The 19,506-nt window shown below is 49.1% G+C and overlaps 6 protein-coding genes across 6 annotated transcripts; 2 read left to right on the top strand and 4 right to left on the bottom strand.

Moving 5' to 3' along the window:
* Positions 1-980: 980 nt before the first annotated feature.
* Positions 981-2,067, bottom strand: N7446_008266 (uncharacterized protein). The gene is made up of 2 exons (XM_058517011.1): positions 1,649-2,067; positions 981-1,576 (listed from the first exon to the last, which is right to left on the bottom strand). Exons 1-2 carry the CDS (start codon positions 1,951-1,953, stop codon positions 1,012-1,014), a joined length of 870 nt encoding a protein of 289 aa, XP_058370657.1. The 5' UTR covers positions 1,954-2,067; the 3' UTR covers positions 981-1,011.
* Positions 2,068-3,984: 1,917 nt separating this feature from the next.
* Positions 3,985-5,661, bottom strand: N7446_008265 (MDR family MFS transporter; the record flags this gene model as incomplete). Its single annotated transcript, XM_058517010.1, has 1 exon — positions 3,985-5,661. The coding sequence occupies one exon, from the start codon at positions 5,659-5,661 to the stop codon at positions 3,985-3,987; it is 1,677 nt and encodes a 558-aa protein (XP_058370656.1).
* Positions 5,662-6,980: 1,319 nt separating this feature from the next.
* Positions 6,981-12,068, top strand: N7446_008264 (putative esterase; the record flags this gene model as incomplete). Its single annotated transcript, XM_058517009.1, has 17 exons — positions 6,981-7,301; positions 7,361-7,452; positions 7,509-8,239; positions 8,298-8,951; positions 9,003-9,052; positions 9,112-9,255; positions 9,312-9,490; positions 9,540-9,572; positions 9,621-9,739; positions 9,794-9,939; positions 9,991-10,065; positions 10,115-10,293; positions 10,342-10,455; positions 10,511-10,552; positions 10,701-11,505; positions 11,566-11,865; positions 11,916-12,068. 17 exons carry the CDS (start codon positions 6,981-6,983, stop codon positions 12,066-12,068), a joined length of 4,137 nt encoding a protein of 1,378 aa, XP_058370655.1.
* Positions 12,069-13,479: 1,411 nt separating this feature from the next.
* N7446_008263 (uncharacterized protein) lies at positions 13,480-15,090 on the top strand (the record flags this gene model as incomplete). The annotated part of the gene is made up of 1 exon (XM_058517008.1): positions 13,480-15,090. The coding sequence occupies one exon, from the start codon at positions 13,480-13,482 to the stop codon at positions 15,088-15,090; it is 1,611 nt and encodes a 536-aa protein (XP_058370654.1).
* Positions 15,091-15,540: 450 nt separating this feature from the next.
* Positions 15,541-17,283, bottom strand: N7446_008262 (AGC family serine/threonine-protein kinase; the record flags this gene model as incomplete). The annotated part of the gene is made up of 1 exon (XM_058517007.1): positions 15,541-17,283. The coding sequence occupies one exon, from the start codon at positions 17,281-17,283 to the stop codon at positions 15,541-15,543; it is 1,743 nt and encodes a 580-aa protein (XP_058370653.1).
* An 801-nt stretch (positions 17,284-18,084) lies between these two features.
* On the bottom strand, positions 18,085-19,238 carry N7446_008261 (dihydroneopterin aldolase family protein; the record flags this gene model as incomplete). Its single annotated transcript, XM_058517006.1, has 3 exons — positions 18,085-18,395; positions 18,484-18,693; positions 18,729-19,238. The coding sequence occupies 3 exons, from the start codon at positions 19,236-19,238 to the stop codon at positions 18,198-18,200; spliced, it is 918 nt and encodes a 305-aa protein (XP_058370652.1). The 3' UTR covers positions 18,085-18,197.
* Positions 19,239-19,506: the final 268 nt, after the last annotated feature.

Raw genomic sequence — 19,506 nt, 5'->3', positions numbered from 1 at the left:
ATCCTGCAGTGTTTCGGCTATACTATATTCTGGTAATTTTTGTCCAGAAGGATCTTGAGGAGATGTGATAGGCCATGGCGTCGTTAATATCATTCTTGGCGGAGCCGCTTAGGTACCCGCAGACTGCGAGGCAGGGGTAATCCTGCTATGGGTCTTTTTCAATTATAGAAGTGTTTGCAACCTTTCTACTCTGAGCATTCTATCCAATTATCTGCCTTGGATGTAACTTAGTTGTAGTGTCTGTTCGAATGATATAAGGCATCTGTCTAGAATGAATACTTCGCTCAATGTGGCAAGTACAAGTGTCTGTGGAGCTTTGTACTATAGTTTCACCTCTATAGTAGTCTACGCTTCGAAGCGAGGTGGCAACCTCACAGAATCAATTGTCTACCACGTTGAAAGCTTTACTCAAGATAGTATAGCATGGTGGGTCGTCGATTTTAGCCTTAACTGATTGGGTTCGTTTGTCCCTGCCAAGTCTCTCTACAATCTGCCTTACAAGGTTTGCTAATAAATCACACTAGTGAAAGATTCATCTCTTTGAAGGATGAAGCGCATAAATTATGGAAGCTAGCTAGACACTAACTAATTTGGTAATAGTACATGTAAGCCTTGGATGCTGATGCTGACAGCAGATGCGCGAGTTCCACTTATCTCTATGGAGGCTATGCAGCGAAGATCAAACTCACACGTTGGGGGCCAAAATTACAATGCAATACACAAGTCTTATTACCAGCACGATACGGTATTTTGCAGGGTCTTGGAATGGCACCAATATCACATCCCAGAAGCAATTAACATTGTTTTCTTCTTCTTTCTGATATTGCTCTGGTTTGGATCTACATGTACAACACATCACTCCACTGATCCACTGCTGATCCACTGTTATGGTATGTTCCAGTCATACGATGGGTATTATTAATTTGGCATTTATCGAGCTACAACTGTCGCTCCGTTCACATGTTTAATGGTCTACATGCCTTCAATCCTCGAGCCTATTCATCGTTCTGCTTAACCTCTAAGCTCATGCAGTCTGGGATAGTCTGTCGGCAACTCAGTTGCCCCAGAAGTCGATGACATATCCTCCAGTTCAGTGGGTTTCACATGACTAGGGGTCTTTGGCGCCGACCCATATTCACTGGGAACCTGCTGGAGACTCCCCTGGGGCTTTCTCCGCCGTAGCCAGAAAAATGCGCCGATAGCAAGGGCGATGGCAATCACGCCAACGGAAACACCAACACCGATACCAGCTTTTGCGCCGGTCGAGAGACCTGAACTACTTTCCCCCGAGCTAGGCGCTGAACTTGTCGTTGCAGCCGCGGAATTAGTTGCCGTCGTGGAACTTGTTGCTGTCTTGGGCGTGACATCTACCGATGTAGATACGGTATCCGACGACTGCCACGCAAGACCGACTGGCATTGCATGGTATATAGGATTGGACCAGGTGATTGCCGTTGTAGTGGTGGGTGTCACGCCAACGACCTTAAACGTGATAGTTGTAGCGACATCAGTTGTTCTGATACATGGCTCGGGTGTGTACCACGCCAGAGGGCTTTCGGTTGCAACGGTGAAGCCACTAGAAGATATCCGAAGAAGCTCATGTCAGTTTCCAAGCTGCTTCATAGAGATAGGAGTCGTGATCGCATACCTAGGACAACATGTCGCCCGAGTCTCGCTACTCGCAGCACCGTATGAGGCCAGTGTGGTGGCCGCGATGGAATATCCACTCGGACAAACCAGCCCCGGCGAGAACGTTGTCGCTGAGGTCGCCCAGCCAGGTGGATAACATTCTGATTCAGTCGCGCGTACTATGTTATATACACCCCGGCACGTAGTCCCCAAACAATCCGAGGAAATCCAAGAATAGTTGTCGCAGGAGCTTGGTGGAGTGAATAATGTCGTCAATGGCACGTTAGATGCGGGGGTGGACGCAGAGACGGTAGTGGTTGTCATGATGGGCTATCAAGCTTGATGCTTGCCAACATCGCCCGTAAATTCTTCTAAGGCTTGGATCAAATGTCGAGCACCTAAGTCTTCAGGAGGTTGGGGAATGCAGAGAGCATTGTCATCAGCTGAGGTCGTCGAAATACCCGGGGGCCGACTCTGCAGTACTTTTCCTATTACAACCTAGTGGTCATGCAGGTTGTTTACTTAAAGAAAAGATCAGCCCGGGAATCCAGCTGGTTGCTGTACATGTACATAGCCAGACAACAAGTTGACGTTGGTGATGGGCCTGTCTGCGCTCTGTCCTTATGTGAATGTCTTGTCTTCACTTTCATGGCTAGTTTCATTTGCAAGCTGAAATTGAATCCTGGTGGAGAAGTCAAGGCGAGTCGGACCCCTGAATCCTGTGAAATGTGAATACAGAAACGGACCCACCAGGCCATTTCCACTTGAAATATGTGACCATACCAGTATCTTGAATTTTGACGAAGATGATTGCAGGCTTAATAGATACTTCGTCCCTGAGCATGGATTAGGCTTGAATATGAAGAAAATTGATCCGATCCGCTGTGTGATTGGTTCTTAGATGGTTGAAGTTCTGAAATCAATTCATAATCTATTTGATAAGAATGGAACATGACGGGTCTATATGAGGATGCAAGGGAATAAGAAGGATTATGGCGGAAGAATGGGAAGAATGGCGACACTATATGCGTTGAGTCTTCGGCAAGTCAGTTGTCAGGGGTTTGACAACGTGAGGCCCTAGCGTTTTTGTCTTATCGACCGACCAACGTCGTTGTGTTCTGCACGACGTGACTGAGCGAGAACCTCAAATAGTATTCGGAAATAACAATGGCCGCCACGACCGCCACGACGCCACGACCGCCTTGGCCGTGGATGCCAAGACTTGCCAAGCAGGGGGGCCAGATATCCACGAAGGGTTATATTGACATGGAGATAATGTGAGAAATCATAACTTTTATGCAAAATACTTCGTACCGAGCGTACAGGTCTCCGTGTCAGGTCATATCTTCACTAGACCAGCAATTTTTCAGTCCAATGTGGGGGTTCATGACTCAATATACAGTAGAGCCAAGTCACTCATGTGAGACACTTCTAACGCTGAAGTCTCGGAGGCTGGCTTGTCCATTGGGACTTTTGAGACCATGTCCAAGGGTGTAAGTAGGAGTTAAGTTGCAGTATATCCATTGACGTGAATAGGGAAACTGACATCAAGTCCAATCAATTTCAATTGTTGATCTTAGCCAGAGGCGGTTTAATCTCTAAAAGCCTATCCACTAGTAGTTCGCATTAATGCAGGTACAAAGATGCTGTATGTTTACTTGGGGAAGCCAGTTCGCATTACGAAAGAGTCTGGATTAAGAAGCCAGTTTTTCGGTACACCAAATGGCCCTAACATACGAACTAGTACTCCGTTTTCATTGTTTATACGTAGTCAGATGTTACCCACGCTGGACCTACCAACAATGCAAATAATTTCGGTCGATTTTCACGAGAGAAGCTCATTTACTCTGTAAGGTTGGTGGGCTGGAGCACCGAGTCCTTAGCGTGAAGTCACGACGTACCCTCCTGCACAGAGACAATTTACTAGGGCTGGAAAATGATGACTAGGTTGCCTTACATTATTCGAATACTTGTTTCACTAAAACCGGCAAATATGCATCTCATAGGCAAAACCTTCAAGTGTATTTTCATATAATGTTAGTTTCTGATATACAGCTTCAAAAATCAACATTTGCCGATTCATCGAGTAACAATTGCATGGTGTTCCCTGCGTCCATCGTAAGTAAGAGACTCCACCTGAACCTAGTAAATCAAGAAGAGTAATATACATGTACCAAAATCAGCGTATCTTTAGTGCAGTAACTTAATTAGTGTCTCTGACAATACCTATGCATGAACGGAAGGTTACGATTTCATGTATCGACATACGTAAACTTGGTCTCTAGCAGTATTTTGAACGCTCAAGATTTCAAATATCCAAGCTCCAGGGGAATTTAGACAAAGCTTCTAATACGTCTAGTCGCGCCTCGACTTGACTGACCGCCATTCTATCAACAAACTTCCGACCATCGTCGCACACGCCAGCCCAACCACCAAATACCATGTTTGGGTGAGACTTTCATCAATTGCAACAAGGACATCTCTAGACTTGGCCGGTGGTACGCTCGCAACAATCTGCGTTAGGCCTATGTTCTCGATGTTTGTTCCGCCCAGGCCAGGCACGAGACCATTTAGATTGACCGAGAGCTGATTTACAAACAGGACCTGTGCGACTGCAACCGCCACAGTTGGTCCGAACGACTGTGCAAACAGCATTATAGATGTGCCAAGCGGGACGTCCTCTGCGGGTAACACCGTTTGGACGGCATTCTGCGGCCCTGAGAATCCGATGCCGTAGGCAAGACCTGAGAAACCGGTGTATATGATCAGCTGCGCAAAGCTAGTGTTGATTTTGAAAGTGGTTATTAGGCCTGCGGCAATAGGCATGATAATCGAGGCAAAGACCATAAATGGGGCGTAGTAGCCGAGGACGCTCGTCCCGAAGCCGTGGACCAGCGCGCCAATAGTTCCAGCGATGATGATAGGCAGCATCATGTAGCCGCTCTTGGCGGGAGTATATCCACGGACGACTTGATAGTAAGTAGGCAGATAGTATTCGAGCACATTGCCAGTGCTGTTGCCACACATGATGAAGATGAATCCAGCGATGATGCTGCGGCGCTTCATAATACGTAAAGGGAGGGCAGCCGCGTCTCCGCGGCGTTTTTGGTTGTAGATAAATGCTGTTATGAGAACGCCAAAGGCAACCAGAGGACCGATCACTAGCCCACTGTTCCAAGAATGCTTGGTACCGGCCCACGAAAATGCGAGAAAGAGGCCAGTCAGCGCGGGGATAAGAAGCAGGTTGCTAATCAGGTCGAGTTGTAAAATCTTCTGCTTAAGTGTCATACGGGCAACACCATTTGGTTTCGGCGTATCCGAGAAACAGCACATCGTCAACAATAATGTAGTGGCACCTACAGGCGCATTGATATAAAAGCACCATCGCCATCCAAGTGACTGCATAATAGCTCCACCGAGGAGTGGTGCGGATAGCGTAGCCAGGCCTTCGATGGCGCTCATCACGCCGGTGACCATTGGCCGGTTTCGCAGAGGTGTTGATTGCACAAGGATGACGAAGCACCCTGAAAGAAGACCAGCAGAGCCTAGGCCAGCTATCGCCCTCCCAATGATCAGCATTATCGATGTATTGGCCGCTCCGCAGAGCAGCGAGCCTGCTATCGAGATGACATTGGCAAGCAAGAAGACGCGCTTGATAGAGAAAAGCTTGTACGCCTTGCCGAACATAAATTGGAAAGCGCACTGGCAAAGCCTGAACGCGGAGGAATACCATCCGACATCCGCAACTGTGTGGAAGTAGTCTGTAATGCGAGGCACTGCCGTGGCGACAATGTTCATATCTATGCTGCTTAGCACAAGGGCCCCAGCCAGGGTCAGCATGAGGAGCGAATACTTTGCGCCAGTTAGGTACTCGGCTTCTCCAGGCAGGCGGACGGGATCAGATCCCTCATTGACGGTTGTCTCTTGCGTGACCTGGCTAGACCGGCTTGTCGAACCGCCTAGTCTATTGCCGTCTGCATCGCTAGCAAGGTGGGTCATCGCATGCCCCGATTTGTATATGACTTCTGCCATCGTTGCTTAATGGCGGTGTTAGGGAAGGCAGCCTCGGATACTAGATGTGAATGGATAAGCCCCCGGCGAGCAACGCAACAAGAGGCATTGAGGCGCTCAGTAACTTCTGTCTAGGACCAGTAAGCGTGAGATGAGGTATCATGTGATAGCTTACAATACATTTCAGTATTTGAAGACAGAACTAGCGTCAAGAAAGACTATCCATAGAGCAGCCATGAACCACTCATACAACAGGGGTCATAGATGCGTATATAGTGCTATGAAGTATTGGGCAGTCTCTACACAAAAGCCTCGGAGCGAGTATACTGTTTCATGCATTGTTTTCGCACTCTTCGGCCTCTCTTTTCCCGCCTCTTTTTTTGCCCACTTTCGAGTGCCTCAAGTTTTAGTTATTTAAAAATGGTGGGTTAATCATATAGATGACGTATAAGTAGCGATGTGAAAGGACTTATGGCTATGACTGTACGCTTACAAGATATCAGTAATATGATCAGATACCGTATTTACAAGCGTTTGAGGGTAGCGATATTCAGGGCGATTTCTTGCCACTTGTATAGACGAGTGTGCCCTAGCATCATAACTCGAGAAATAATCAAAAGAGTGTAAATAGTAACAACAATCATTCAATTTGTGTTCTCTGTCATACAATGCTCTCTCCCTGAGCAAGTTGCTCAATATGCCTTGAATATTCTGTAATTGGAACCGCTTCCACTGCCATTGAGCCCCCTGGAAAGAAAAAGAGCCCCAGGTATTGAGACTACGGCGAAATAAGTAACTGAACCTGACCTGGCAACGACTGGGCTCATCAAAATTGTCTTCCGATCAAATAAAAAATTAAAAGCCCATGGAGATTTGGACCCCCAAATTCAGCCCCACAGGGCTGTATTTGCAATACAGCATCAAATTAGATCCTTATACTTCACTCACCAATCATAGCCAAACCTGTTGCACCTAACCGTTCTTCCTATGTTCCAAGCACAGAACAATCTCCACGCGGCCTCGAAGCACGCAACCCTCTCTAGGCAAACTAGCCCTAAACGAGTTCTACTCATGTTCACTTCACTGCCCTCCGTCTACTCCACCCAACATGTTCCGCTAGGCGACCCCGTTACGACAGCTGCCAAGATATAGTATTCTAATTACCAAGGATTCTGTCTTTGGTTTGATTAAAGGAGATAGGGGGCCGTGGGATGCTCTTTCCCTTCCTATTTGGCCCCCATAACGTAGTCGCGCCCTACAACCATAAATGAGACCCTCAAGCGCAGTAAAGATCTCTATTGAGTTTTCTTTTTCCCAAAAGATCAATCTCCATAATAATCATGGAGGTAGGTCTCGGCATACGCCGCCGAATGATGCAGGTTTACATCGTCGGTCTAACGCTACTGGCTGTCACTTTGGCATTCCCTTCATCCACCAGTCATCAAGCCCATCAACGAGCGTTCCTCGGTTCCTCAAAGCTACAACCTCGCGGTGACAAGCCATTCGCTTTGCGTGTTTTGCCTCTTGGCGCTTCAATCACTACCGGTTATAGGTCGGAGGATGAAAATGGATACCGTATATATCTACGCAAGCAGCTACGATATGCCGGATGGGAAGTGAATATGGTTGGATCCCGCAAGGATGGAACCATGAAGGATCGTGTAAGCTGACTGTTTATGGATTGAGCTTGCGAGATCGGTACCTGACATGCCATTTTCAGGACAACGAAGGTTGGGTCGGGAAGCGAATTGAGGAGGTGGCCACATATGCTGAGAGAACTATTCCGAAGGCTCCAAATCTTATTCTGATCAAGTATTGCTACCTGATACATGCTGAGCTTATAATATGCTGATTGGTTTTTTTTATAGCGCTGGCACGAATGATGCTTTGCAAAACTTCGACGTTCCTAACGCGGGAGTCCGGATGAACCAGATGCTCACTCGTCTGTACGATACTATTCCTGGAACAACCATCATTTTGTCGACACTTCTACCTAACAACAATGAGAAAGCGCAAGCCAACTCGGTCATAATCAACGAACAATACCGCAACATCGTGGCTGCTCGCCAGAAGAACAATGACCGTATTGTTCTGGCTGAGATGAGTGACTATATCAAACATACAGATCTTCTGCCCGATGGAACTCATCCAACCGGGCCTGGATACGAGAAGATGGCCTCGGTGTGGTGGGCTGCAATCCAGGAAGCTGAGTCGAAAGAGCTTTTGCAAAAGCCTAAGGATATTGGGGAGAATGACTGGGCCGATACTACCTTTGAGAAAGAGTATGGCAGTGGAAACAGTGGTGATGGAAAGGTCCAGACTCAACGCGGCAGTGGCTGGGATGATGGTGACTATAAGCATAATTCAGTGGCTATGGGACAAATTATGCAAATTGGTATCACTGACAAGGAGGACGATGTCCATCCTGGTATCCACTACGCTCAGCTGGTTAACCAGGGAGGTGCCCACCGTGAGGGAGCTTTGGATGAGCTTGTCTGGACTCGGGACGGCAAAGGCACCTTCATGTTCCCGAATAACAACAACGGCAAATTTGGCGCTCCAGTCGAAATTGACGTCAAGGACGGTTGTCTTGCGCGAGGTGAGCACCCTATATGATTTGATTCTCCTTTCCGGTTGCATTCTAATAGTGGCATTAGGTGTACACTGGGGTGATCTCAACAATGATGGACTGGATGACTTCATCTGCATCAGCAGAGAAGGCGCCATGTATGTATCAATGAATCTGGGCGGGAGCCCCCCTCAATTCAAGTCCATCGGTCTAGTCAGAGCTGCACCTGGCGGGGATCTGGCCCAAACCAATGTCCGACTCGGCGATATCGATGGCGATGGCCGTATTGACTACTGTCTCGTCAAAGGAAACGGTGACATTCAGTGCTGGAGAAATGGAGGTCAAAAAGATGCCCCGACAAATGAGTTCGGTGGCTACTGGCAGGACTTGGGAATAGTCTTCACTGGAAAAGGCATGGGTGACATTGATGGTGTCCGTCTTGTCGATATCAATGGAGACTTCCGTGCCGACTGGCTCTGGCTCGACGACGAAGGCAAGGTCACCACGTACATCAACCAGCGTGGCACAGGAAAAGGCAGTCTGGCACCTGATTGGCGTCGCATTGGTATCACTCATGCAGGAATGGGTGTCAAGGGCGCTAGAGATCGGATCAAATTCGGCCAGATTTGGCCAGGAGGTGGTGTCGACTATTCCTGGATTGAATCTATGGAAAATAAGCCCACTTGGAATCACTATACCCACGTGTGGAAGAACGTCGGAAAAGGAGGGACTACTTTGAAGGGTGAGTCTTTGGTCTCTTTTCCTGATCCACTTAGCTGACATGACTGAGCAGGCGATGGCGATTTCTATTGTGACTGGCGAGGCACCGGCGCAGATGATTATGTGAGTTTTCTCTTAAGACGTGCACAATTTAACTTCTCAGTTATTGACTGTCTCTTTAGATCTGGATATCTCCTAATGGTCGTGGCTTGCTCTACGGCAACGTTCACAAACCTCCGACTTGGGTCCCTGAGGGACCGCAAATCTTCGACCTAGGCAGAGAACGTAAGGGTATCCATCTTGCGGATTTTGATGGTGACGGCAAGGTACGTCTCAGATACGAACTGGGAATCTTTTGACTGCATCAGCTAATAAGCTTCAGTGCGATGTTTGGGCCGTCAACCGTGAAACTGGTGCCGCAGAGGTGTGGATCAACCACTGGAACGAGGAGATTGGCAGTGGCTTTTTGGACTACAAGGGATTTGTTACTGGGGACGTCAGATGTACCGAAGGATGGGGAGTTGGGCTCTTTGACATCGGTGTGAGCATGGCTGATCTCGAGTTTGTCTTCTCATCCTCTCACACTCGACATGATACTGACTAGATGTAGTGGTGACGGGCGTGCAGACTACCTGTGCATGGAGTAAGCCTCACAAGGTCATTGATATAGCACCAGACTAACGCTTACTAGACCTGATGGACGAACGGTTGGATGGCTGAACAGGGGTGTAAATGACTTTGAAGCCAAAGGCCAAGTGAAGCGCACTCAAGGGTATGATCGAGCGAATCACAAATGGGCTGATGTAAACGGTATGTCCTCTCTACAATTCTAACTAGTCAAATAGAGAATTCATCGAGCTCTAGGTGACGGTGCTGTTGACTTCCTCTGGGTCGACAAGTTCAATGGTGATACCCAAGTCTGGGTCAATATGGGTGATACTCCTACCGCTGGATCCAGTTGGAAGTGGGAATTGCTTGATGGGCCTCGATATCAGGGATCAGATCGAGGAGTAAGTACAATGTTCATCGATCGTGAGAAAATCGTCTAATCCAAGCACCAGGCGAATCTATACTTCCCAAATATCGGAGGGTTAAGTCGTGCTGATATGCACAATATCATCCCCCGAACCAACATCGTGAGTCTACTGATCTACTCATCACAATGGCAGCCACTCATCATCTTAGGCATACACCTGGTTCAACACATGCCCTGGAAGTGATAGCTCAGCTGTAGATGACGTCGACCCGTCTACGAATCCCAATCTACCCGCATACATAGCTCCCGATCAACCTATAGCCACAGGCACCGTTCCCATCCCGACGCCAACTCCCAAGCCAACAGACGCAACTCCCGATGGTTATTAGTATGTTCGGACACCATTTCGATCTGTTACCCCACTAATGGACAATAGTGAACATTGGCCCGTGGATGACGACAGTCTCAACCACCGCATATGCAATGATCTCGGTTATCCGACCAAAAAGCTGTGGGGTGAAACTGATGCTGGAAATTGGTTGGTCACCACGTATGTCTCGGTTCAAATTTACCATTCTTCACTAAAGCTAACTTCTTGAAACCAGAGCCGGTTGGTATCAAAAGCTTGCTCTCTCAAACGATTTCAAGTGGGAGGAAGCATTGTCCAGACATTTGCTTCATTCAAGGGAACCAAAAAGGAAGACGATGCAAGCCAAAAGAAATACATCTGGAACTGTCCCAAGTACGTTTTCTTTCGTCTCAAGGTCATCACTGCCGCTAACCTGCACGCATCAGTCTCAGTAATAATTGCGAGATTGAGAATTTAGACGAGCAGCTAAAGTGTGAGGATGGTAACGTATACAGGGTACAGGCTCTTCACGCCATGCTCAACTTGGCACAATATTTCGTGCTCATCAAGAACAGAATGGAGTTGGCCTGGGGTAGCATGAGCTTCAAGACCGCTGGGCTGGTCACAAAGTACTCAAAGACAAGTGATGAAGAAACTAGTTTTGGTGCAGACTCGGGAGCGACTATCGGCGCTGGGCTGGCAAGCATATTTGGTGCTTTCATGCTAGGCCCTATGGCAGGCATCGCCGGAGGAGCAATGACTATTGGAGCCGGTGCCGTCGGCTCCCTGGCTTCAGTCAACCAAGCCATGCTTGAGTTCTCCACGTATGCAGAACTCGGCGACAAAGCGAGTGATATCATGGACGGTACATTCCAGGGCCTAGGCAGCTTCTTCGACGAATACTTCCATCAAGTGCCCCCAGCCGATGCCAGTTGGGTCACTCAGCCCACGTCTATCCCGCGTATTCTGCTGACGGGCAATTTTGCCTCGAGCGATATCCTTCGCGAAACAAGTGCCTCTGTGCCGCCGGCAGCTGACCTTAAAAAGTTCATTGCTGCTCCTTTGATCAATATGCTGTGGGCGAAGGACAAAATCTTTATTCTCAGGATCGACAACACATCCATCAAGGAAGACTACTACGCCAAGAATCGGAAACGTTACCATCCATGCGACGAAAATGGAGATTTCGAACCAGATGCCGATCTTACGGACATGTTGTGGTGCAATCCAGACGGCAGTGCCTTCCTTTTTGTAGGATTCCCCTCCAAACTCGCGATCTGCACAGTAAAACATGATGCTGACTCCAAACAGATGCAAGTGTCTGAGGTGTATTCCAAGAAGCTCATTCGCCCTAAAGGAATTGAAAATCTACATGCTGACTATGGGTTCAATGCCTATGACATCGCCCGGTCTGCCTATCTTGTAGCTAGGACGTCAAACGAATGGATGGCCAAGGTCAAGACCGATAGCTACTTCAACTGGGTTCCCCAGAGATCCGGTCCGGATATTCCTACTTGGCAGATGATGCGATGGAATTTGCCAGTTTGCGATATGGTGGACGGTTTAGCTCAGCCTTCAGGCGGATGCACTCCTGGTTATGCATGGACACACGTACGGTTTTATTCCTCTTAGCCACATCACATTGCTAACATCATCCACAGTGCATATATTCGCTCATGGCGCTATCGTGTGGTTTCACCCCAGGCTGGCCGAAAGACTATACCTACAATAGCGCCTATGGGGAACCGGGAGAAGGACGGCCTTACACGAACGCTTTGAGTCCTGCCGAGGCAGTCTCAGCTATTGGGGGTTGACCTTGAGGTACCTTGGAGGCGAGGATCTATCTCTCTTTTCTCTGATATCCTCTACCACTCCCCTTCATTGTGTGCTCCAATTACTTGTGAACTGCTATTCCGTTCCCATTAATATGGAAATTCAATTCTTTCTCGTTCACCCTCTTGATTTTTGGTTACTTTTGATCAAGGTTTGTTGAAATATAGGCAAAGAGTTGGTTATTAGCATGCAGTTCTATTTTCCATGACTGGCACACAGGAGCCCGAATACTAGAGTCATAGGCCATAAGTCCTTTCACACCCCGACCTTTATACAATCTACATGATAAACTCGAGGCACTCGGAAATAAGCAAAATAGAGGCGAAAAAAAGAGAGGCCAAATTAGGGCGAAGACAATGCACAAAACGGTATACTCGCCTCAAGGCTTTCGTGTAGAGACTGTTCAATACTACATGGCACAGTATACATATTTATGACCCCTGTTGTAGTCAACTTAGCTATCAATGGTATAATCAACATCTAAGTCAAATTAACTGACTGGTCTTTGACTTCGATAATCATGCTGAAGCGATCTTCTCTTCATATTGCTAGTCTCGTGAACACTCAACACAATGCCTAGGTCACAGCAGGCTGCATTTTTAAAGGTTACCACATCAACTACTGTAGTCGCCATTTTTGTGCCAAAGCGCAACTGCCTGCCATTAAAAACAGCACTAATCTTACCACTGTTAGTGATAAACCAACGTGCTATCACCCAAGTCGCGTCACCAATAATTATTTGATTATCTTTCTATTGTTTATTCACGCGGCGGTATCTCAGGAGAGATTATATGAATATGCATTCAAAGGGAGTGCTAGATGGACTTCATACTAATCGAATCACATGACTAACCAAATTTGGCTAGTGTCGTGATCTTTGTAGAGCACTAGTTTGAATGGAGCTTTTCAACCCTCAATACAGGATACGATCTCTAAATGATCACGGTTGAATGTTATATGTTTTCACAGCGATCTCATTGTTGGACGATATAGTGGACCGGAAGAACCATTGTTCCGCCCGGAAGCTTCCCAGGATGTTCATGACGAGCACCTTCCCTCATTCACTTTATATCCCAGGCCAGTCAGGCGTCTATCTTCTCTATAGCTTCAAAATCCCTTCTATACGCCTCCCTCCACGAAGACAGCCTTAATATTGTCGCCGCGATCAGACAAAAGCTCCGCCATGCTCCACTGGGCCTGATAACTGCGGCTGGAAACTTTTACTGTCGGACGAGCGCGCAGGCGCGCTTCTCTCTTTGCCGTATTGACTGTCGCATTACCGTATCGGCTATCGTATTTATCAAAGGGTACACAAGAACTTCACTTGTCACCCCTCTGTTCCTCCCTTCGTCATCAGTCAACCTCTTCGCCTTGTCTTCAACCCTGACCCTGATGGAGTCCGTTGCCTCCCCAGCACCGCCGAAGCGACGGATCCCCGGTTTGCCGAATCCAGTGGTGGAAGCAGAGCAGCAAAAATGGTTATTCACGGACGAAGAGCTTGAGCGCACGCCGTCGCGAATCGACAAGATCGAGCGCGAGAAGGAAGACTACATTCGGCACCGGGCAATCGATTTCATCTGGCAGGTCAGCCTGATGCTGAAGATGCCACCGCAGACCTCCATGACCGCCACCGTGTATATGCACCGCTTTCTCATGCGCTATTCATTGATGGGCCAATATCCGGAGGCCGGGTCAGACCTGATACACCCGAAAGTGATCGCCGCAGTGGCCCTGTTCGTCGCGTTCAAGGTGGACGAGACAATGCGACGCATGAAAGACTTCGTTATCGCCTGCTGCCGCGTCGCCATGAAGAACCCCAACCTAATCGTCGACGAGCAATCCAAGGACTATTGGAGATGGCGTGACCTGATCTTGCAGAACGAGAGCGTCATGTTGGAATTTCTTTGCTTTGACTTGCAACTTGAGTCGCCATACCGTGCCCTCTGGGACTATACCCTCTTCTTCGGTGTCCAGGAGAACCGCACTCTCCGCAACGCCTCCTACGCCTTCCTGAACGATTCCACCTACACAGTCGTTTGTCTACAATTCTCGCCCCGTGTTCTGGCCGCTGCAGCCCTCTACGCCGCCGCTCGTCATTGCCATGTCGCATTCCCAGACGACTCCGAAGGCCGTCCCTGGTGGGAGCAAATCGACGTCCGTCTCGACGACCTAATTCGCGCCTGCACGCTGATCGTCAAGATCTACGAGCGTGTCCAGCAGAACCTAAGCAAAGGCTACCCAGACTTCGCCCTGTCAGACACAACCCCCAACGACCCAACCCGCATTTTCGACCGCGACCCGCCCAAATCAGAGACCGAGCAAGCAGACCCTACACGCTCTCTCTCCGTAACAGCCCCCGACTCGGCGCAAAATGGCCGCAAACGCTCGCGCGAACCAGAGTCCCACCCTTCTTCCTCGCATGCTCTGGAACCCGCCCAAAATCCCTCTTCTACACTCAATGGGCATGGGGAGCGATCACCAAAACGCCAGCGGACGGTAACCCCATCCCTAGAGGGGAGCCAGCCCACTCCATCTCAGTCACAACTACCCACCACTCGTCCGCGCATCCCCGCCGCGGCATTACCTCAATCTCAATCACAATCACAATCGCACTCTCTCCCGATCGCACCCCCACACCAAAACTCCTCGACACAAGTAGACCTCCCCCAAAAACCAACCACGGAAGAAAACAGCACGGAAGAAGGCGAGGTCTCTGATGAAAATGAAAAGAACAAATTCGATGCTTCGAAGAACCCTCCGCTTGTCATGGCAAACTCCATTGATCAGGCAAGACCCAATCCTGAGAAAGGGAAGGACCTGCCCGATGACGATGCCGGAAGCGAAGAAGGCGAGGTCTCTGATGAAAATGAAAAGAACAAATTCGATGCTTCGAAGAACCCTCCGCTTGTCATGGCAAACTCCATTGATCAGGCAAGACCCAATCCTGAGAAAGGGAAGGACCTGCCCGATGACGATGCCGGAAGCGAAGAAGGCGAAATCTAAGTGTTTATTTAATGCTTGAGAGGGCTATGGGAGGCTATGAGAACCTGTCAAGGGTGGCCACTCGGTAATTTGTCGCTGAACGAACCCTCTACTCTCAAGAATTTTATGTAAACAAGACGACTATTCATGAATTTCAATATCAACGATTCAAACTTCAAACTTTATTCAAATTCAAGATCCAGCCGCGTGTGTAATCTGGATGCTGAGCTATGCTATTCCCGATAAGCAGAAAAGTAATTAAAAAAAAAGCAATGCGAAGGCGCAACTCCTATTGAATATGCGAACTGATAAACAGAGTAAGCGCTCAGACTGAGAAACATAGCCACGCAGGGTAATAGATGCAAATGCAATGCATGAAGAACAATTAGCCAGAACAGTGGCCCCCAGACGCATTGGCATAAATCAATTCTTTCTTTCCATGGGTCACCATCCCTTTCTCAACCCTGCTTCTCAGTAATCCGCAGTCATGACGCCCAGGCCATGATCCAGCAAACTGCTTGAGGCAACATAGCTAAATCCACCGAACGGATTGCTCTCCGCATTCATCCCTTCCGCATCGGGGGCTTTGCCAGCAGGGAAATCCTGGCCGTTGGCATAGTATTCATCAAAGCCAGGGCCTGCAACGGATGGGCTAAGCGGGAGCTGAGTAAAATCGACGGAGAAGTTCTCCGCCAGAGCTGGGTCAGTGACAACGGGACAGATAGGGGGGTCGAGTTCGCGGCGCTCGAGGGCATCCCAGTCGATCTTGCGGAAGAAGCGATGCTTCTTGATGGTCTGGAGATCCTTTCCCATGTGATAACCCAGGCGCTTGGATGGTTCCTTGCGGAGAAGGCGGGTGAGGAGGTCTTTGGCGTCGGGTCCGAGGTAGTAAGGCAGAGTGAGCTTCTGTTTGACGATCTTCTCTTGGAGTTTCGCGTGGTTGTTTGCGCGGAAGGGTGGCGAGCCGGTAAGTAGGTCGAAGCCCAGGGCGCCGAGGGACCACCAGTCGCAGGCTTTGCCGTAAGGTTTTCCTTGAATGACTTCCGGAGCCATGTATTCGATTGTGCCGAGAAGAGAGTTGCAGCGGTCATCATCGTTGAGGGCAATTTTGCTAAGTCCAAAGTCTGTGAGGAGTAAGTGGCCCTGTTGGTCGAGGAGGCAGTTCTCGGGCTTCAGATCGCGGTAAAGGACGCCGACGTTCTGGTGCAGGTGTTCAAACGCAAGAACTACCTCGGCCATGTAGAAAGCAGCCGCGTCTTCTTCAAACATGCGTTCCATGGCGAGGTGGTGGAAAAGTTCGCCGCCCTGCGCATATTCTAGGATCAGGTAAAGCTTTTCGTGGTCCTGGAAGGCATAAAATAGTTTGACGACGAATGGGTGGCGGTTGACACTCTCCAGAATCGTGCGTTCGGTCTTGGTCTGCTCGACCAGTTTCTTGTGCACAGTGATCGAAGCCTTGCGGAACTGCTTCTGGGCATACAGCTTGCCGGTGACGACGTGGCGCACCAACAGAACTGTTCCGAACGAGCCCTTGCCTAGGCAGAGGATAGGCTCAAAGTCGTCTGCGGTCATTTTCCGGCACAGCTGGCTGCGCAGATCCGCACTCACACCAGCGGCATCGACACCGCGTTCCTCCGGTGTCTCGGGTTGCACAGCGTCAGAGCTAACAAAGTCCTGGTCCAGAGGCACTTCATAACTCGTTAAAATCTCGGTCTGGTCGCTGTCTGAGAAAGCACTGACAACACTTGGTGTCTGGGAAGCAAGTCCGCTTGTGGCACCTGTATTGTCGGCCAAGCTCAAGTTATTAAGTTGAAGCTTCAATGCGCTGACTCCATGGCCTGTAGATGGTTGCGCCAAAGGGCTACCACCACCTAGAGAAGTAGGAGGACGAGATGGAGTACGGGAGCTCGCGGCGGAGAAATCCGATTCTTCATCGCCGGATGCCAGAGGAGTAAAGCCGCGCACAGTGGAGCAAGCAGGTCCGACCTGATTCTTTTTCTTATTCTTTCGGCGCTGCGGCTTCATATGCGGATTGAGGCCGGGTTTCGCAAAGTCGCCAAATCCATTGTTCATCCGGGGAGGTGACATATTACACATGTGCGCATCGGGGCGACGGTGATTGGTCGGAATATCCATGGAAGACTGTGCGAGATCAGCCTGCGGGCTGAACACGTCCGCAACCGACAGGTCGTCGTTAACGGTGGAAGAAGGCATTGTGCCTTTGTATCACTGTTCGAAAGTTTCGCGATTGAGGAAATTCCCGGGTTCAGGTGGGAGCGCCGGCGATAACCGAGGCTGCGCAATTGACCTTGCGCGGTTGTATGAAAGGGTAGGAAGGTATCCGAGATACCTATCCAGCAGTTGCTGTTCACATAGATCGTCAGCCTCGATCTTGAACTGTGAGGAATGTATGGAGGGGTAAGTGAGGCTTTTCTTTCCCCACCAATAATAGCAAAGATAAAACCAATAAAAAAATCTTGATCGGACTTTTTTGATAGAAAAAAATATTGTTAGAAAGACTTACTTCAACTTGTAAAGCTGTTGAACATCAGAGTACGGTTTTCCTTCTGTGCCCAAACCAGTCGATCAGACCAGTCCTCTCGAGCAGGTTTACCGTCCGCCCTTCTTCAGGACGGACCTGGGACCCCTAGCCAAATCACCTCACGGGCGGAGGTGTCGAAAGCCACGGTGGGAAGGGAAATGGAAGGTGCAGTGGAAAGAGAGTGAGAAGTAGGAGCCAGGTTCAGAAGGGATAGATCGAAGCTCGCCAAGGAGGCAGTAAGCGGAATCAAGGGTGTTTGAGATGGGCACATAGAGAATAATGATAAAAGAAGAAAGAGGCTTTCCAGGTTCCCTCAAAAAGTGAGGAAGTTCAACAAAGCATGCAGAAAATCATCAGATTTGAGGCGCAAATCCGGGGGCTGAAGCCACTAGGCCCAATGCAGCTTTCACGTGCCGAATGATGACCTAAGTTGGTTGGTCACCTCCTCTGTATAGAACCTTTTATAGATTCAACCTTGTTTTATTCTTCTATTCATGGGATATCTATAACATTATTGTCTATAACAATCAGCCAGTGACCACCTCGACCAAGTTTTAGTCCGGCGTATCCACATTTGTTAAGTTATTTACTTCCGCGGCACATCGTGAGTATCAAAGAACTCCTTCGAGCGAGTAATCTCGACACCAGACCTCCCGACAAAAGCAAGAGCACTGGGCTTCTCAACTTTAACTGTAACGAACTCATTTCCAAAGTCAACAGTAACAATGCGAGCAATAAACGTAGCCAAAGACTCAACAGTCTGGAACGAAGTCTCCTCAACTTGCTACAATCCAAAACAAAGTCAGCATACATCTCAAAGAAAGAAGTATAAGGAGGAGAAGAAGGAGGAGAAGGAAAAGAAAACCACAAACCTCAGCAACAGCCCTCGTAACAGCCTGATAACTCTCCACAACCTTCGACCCCCAAACCCCCAACCCCTCTCCACAAAACACCAACCCAACAACAACAGCCTGCTTCTCAACCCTCTCATGAGCATTAACCCCAAGCACAGCATGGCACCGAATCCCCTCAATACGGAACTCCTCCTCCAAAACAACAGGACACCTCACGCCGCCATTCCTCTCCCCCCAGACAGTAACACTCCGATACCTCAAACCCCCTCAGCCCTCAACAAAGCCTTCCCAAAACACAATTCAACCTCACACTCTCCATACGCATCCGAAACACTCTCCTCCGCCACGCGCGCGGCCGTCTCCTCCAACATCCCCAATCCAGCATTCGCAACGATAGCAGCCGTAACGCGCGGATCTATTCCAACCGCATAGGTTTCGTTATCCAGATCTGCGCACCGGGTCCCAGCCACACTGACCATGTGTTTGTGTGGATGGTCTGCTGATGTGGAGAGTTGTGCCATGTTGCGCACGTCGCTGTCTAGGCGTCTGAAGAGCTTGCCGTAGTCCAGTGTTAGGGAGACATTGTCCGTTTCTGCGGCTGCGATTATCGATGAGTATGAGAGTGTTAGGGTTGCGGTGCAGGGCTGGGATTTTCCGGTTCGGTGCCAGGCTTCTGGGGCTGCGGGGAGGGGGAGGGAGATGTCGCGGAGGCGGACTGTGTCGAGGGTTTGGGGGCGTTGGCGGAGGGTGACTGGTGCTTGTGTTGTGGTCATTTTTGCGGTTGTTAATTTTGTGGTTGTTGAATTGACTTAGGTTGGAGGTGTTGGTAGCTCCAGGGTTGAGGTAAGGAGGTTTTTTTTAGCGGGGAAAGTGGCTCGGAAGCGGGTGCGGACAGATCAGGACGGCTGTGCCCGCGTTAAGTCCACGGTAGGGTTTCTCCTCGGTGCTTTTATATGGTTGGATGCTAGTATTCACCGACTATACCTTTGCAAGGTGATAACAAACTGGGCTGGGCTGCAATCTGTAGCGGAAATGGGTTCC

Source organism: Penicillium canescens, assembly GCF_028828765.1.
Source record: "Penicillium canescens strain IBT 15451 chromosome Unknown utg000005l_segment0_segment0, whole genome shotgun sequence".
Classification (NCBI taxonomy): Eukaryota; Fungi; Ascomycota; class Eurotiomycetes; order Eurotiales; family Aspergillaceae; genus Penicillium; species Penicillium canescens.
Note: the sequence above shows the minus strand (reverse complement) of the source record. Positions and strands in the feature narration are given on the sequence as shown.

Excerpts from the sequence above, each read along its gene's own strand:
- N7446_008266 (XM_058517011.1), bottom strand. The coding sequence starts at position 1,953 with ATGACAACCACTACCGTCTCTGCGTCCACCCCCGCATCTAACGTGCCA. Across the intron at positions 1,577-1,648 it reads CGGGCGACATGTTGTCCTAG|TGGCTTCACCGTTGCAACCG; the intron begins GTATGCGATCAC and ends GATATCTTCTAG.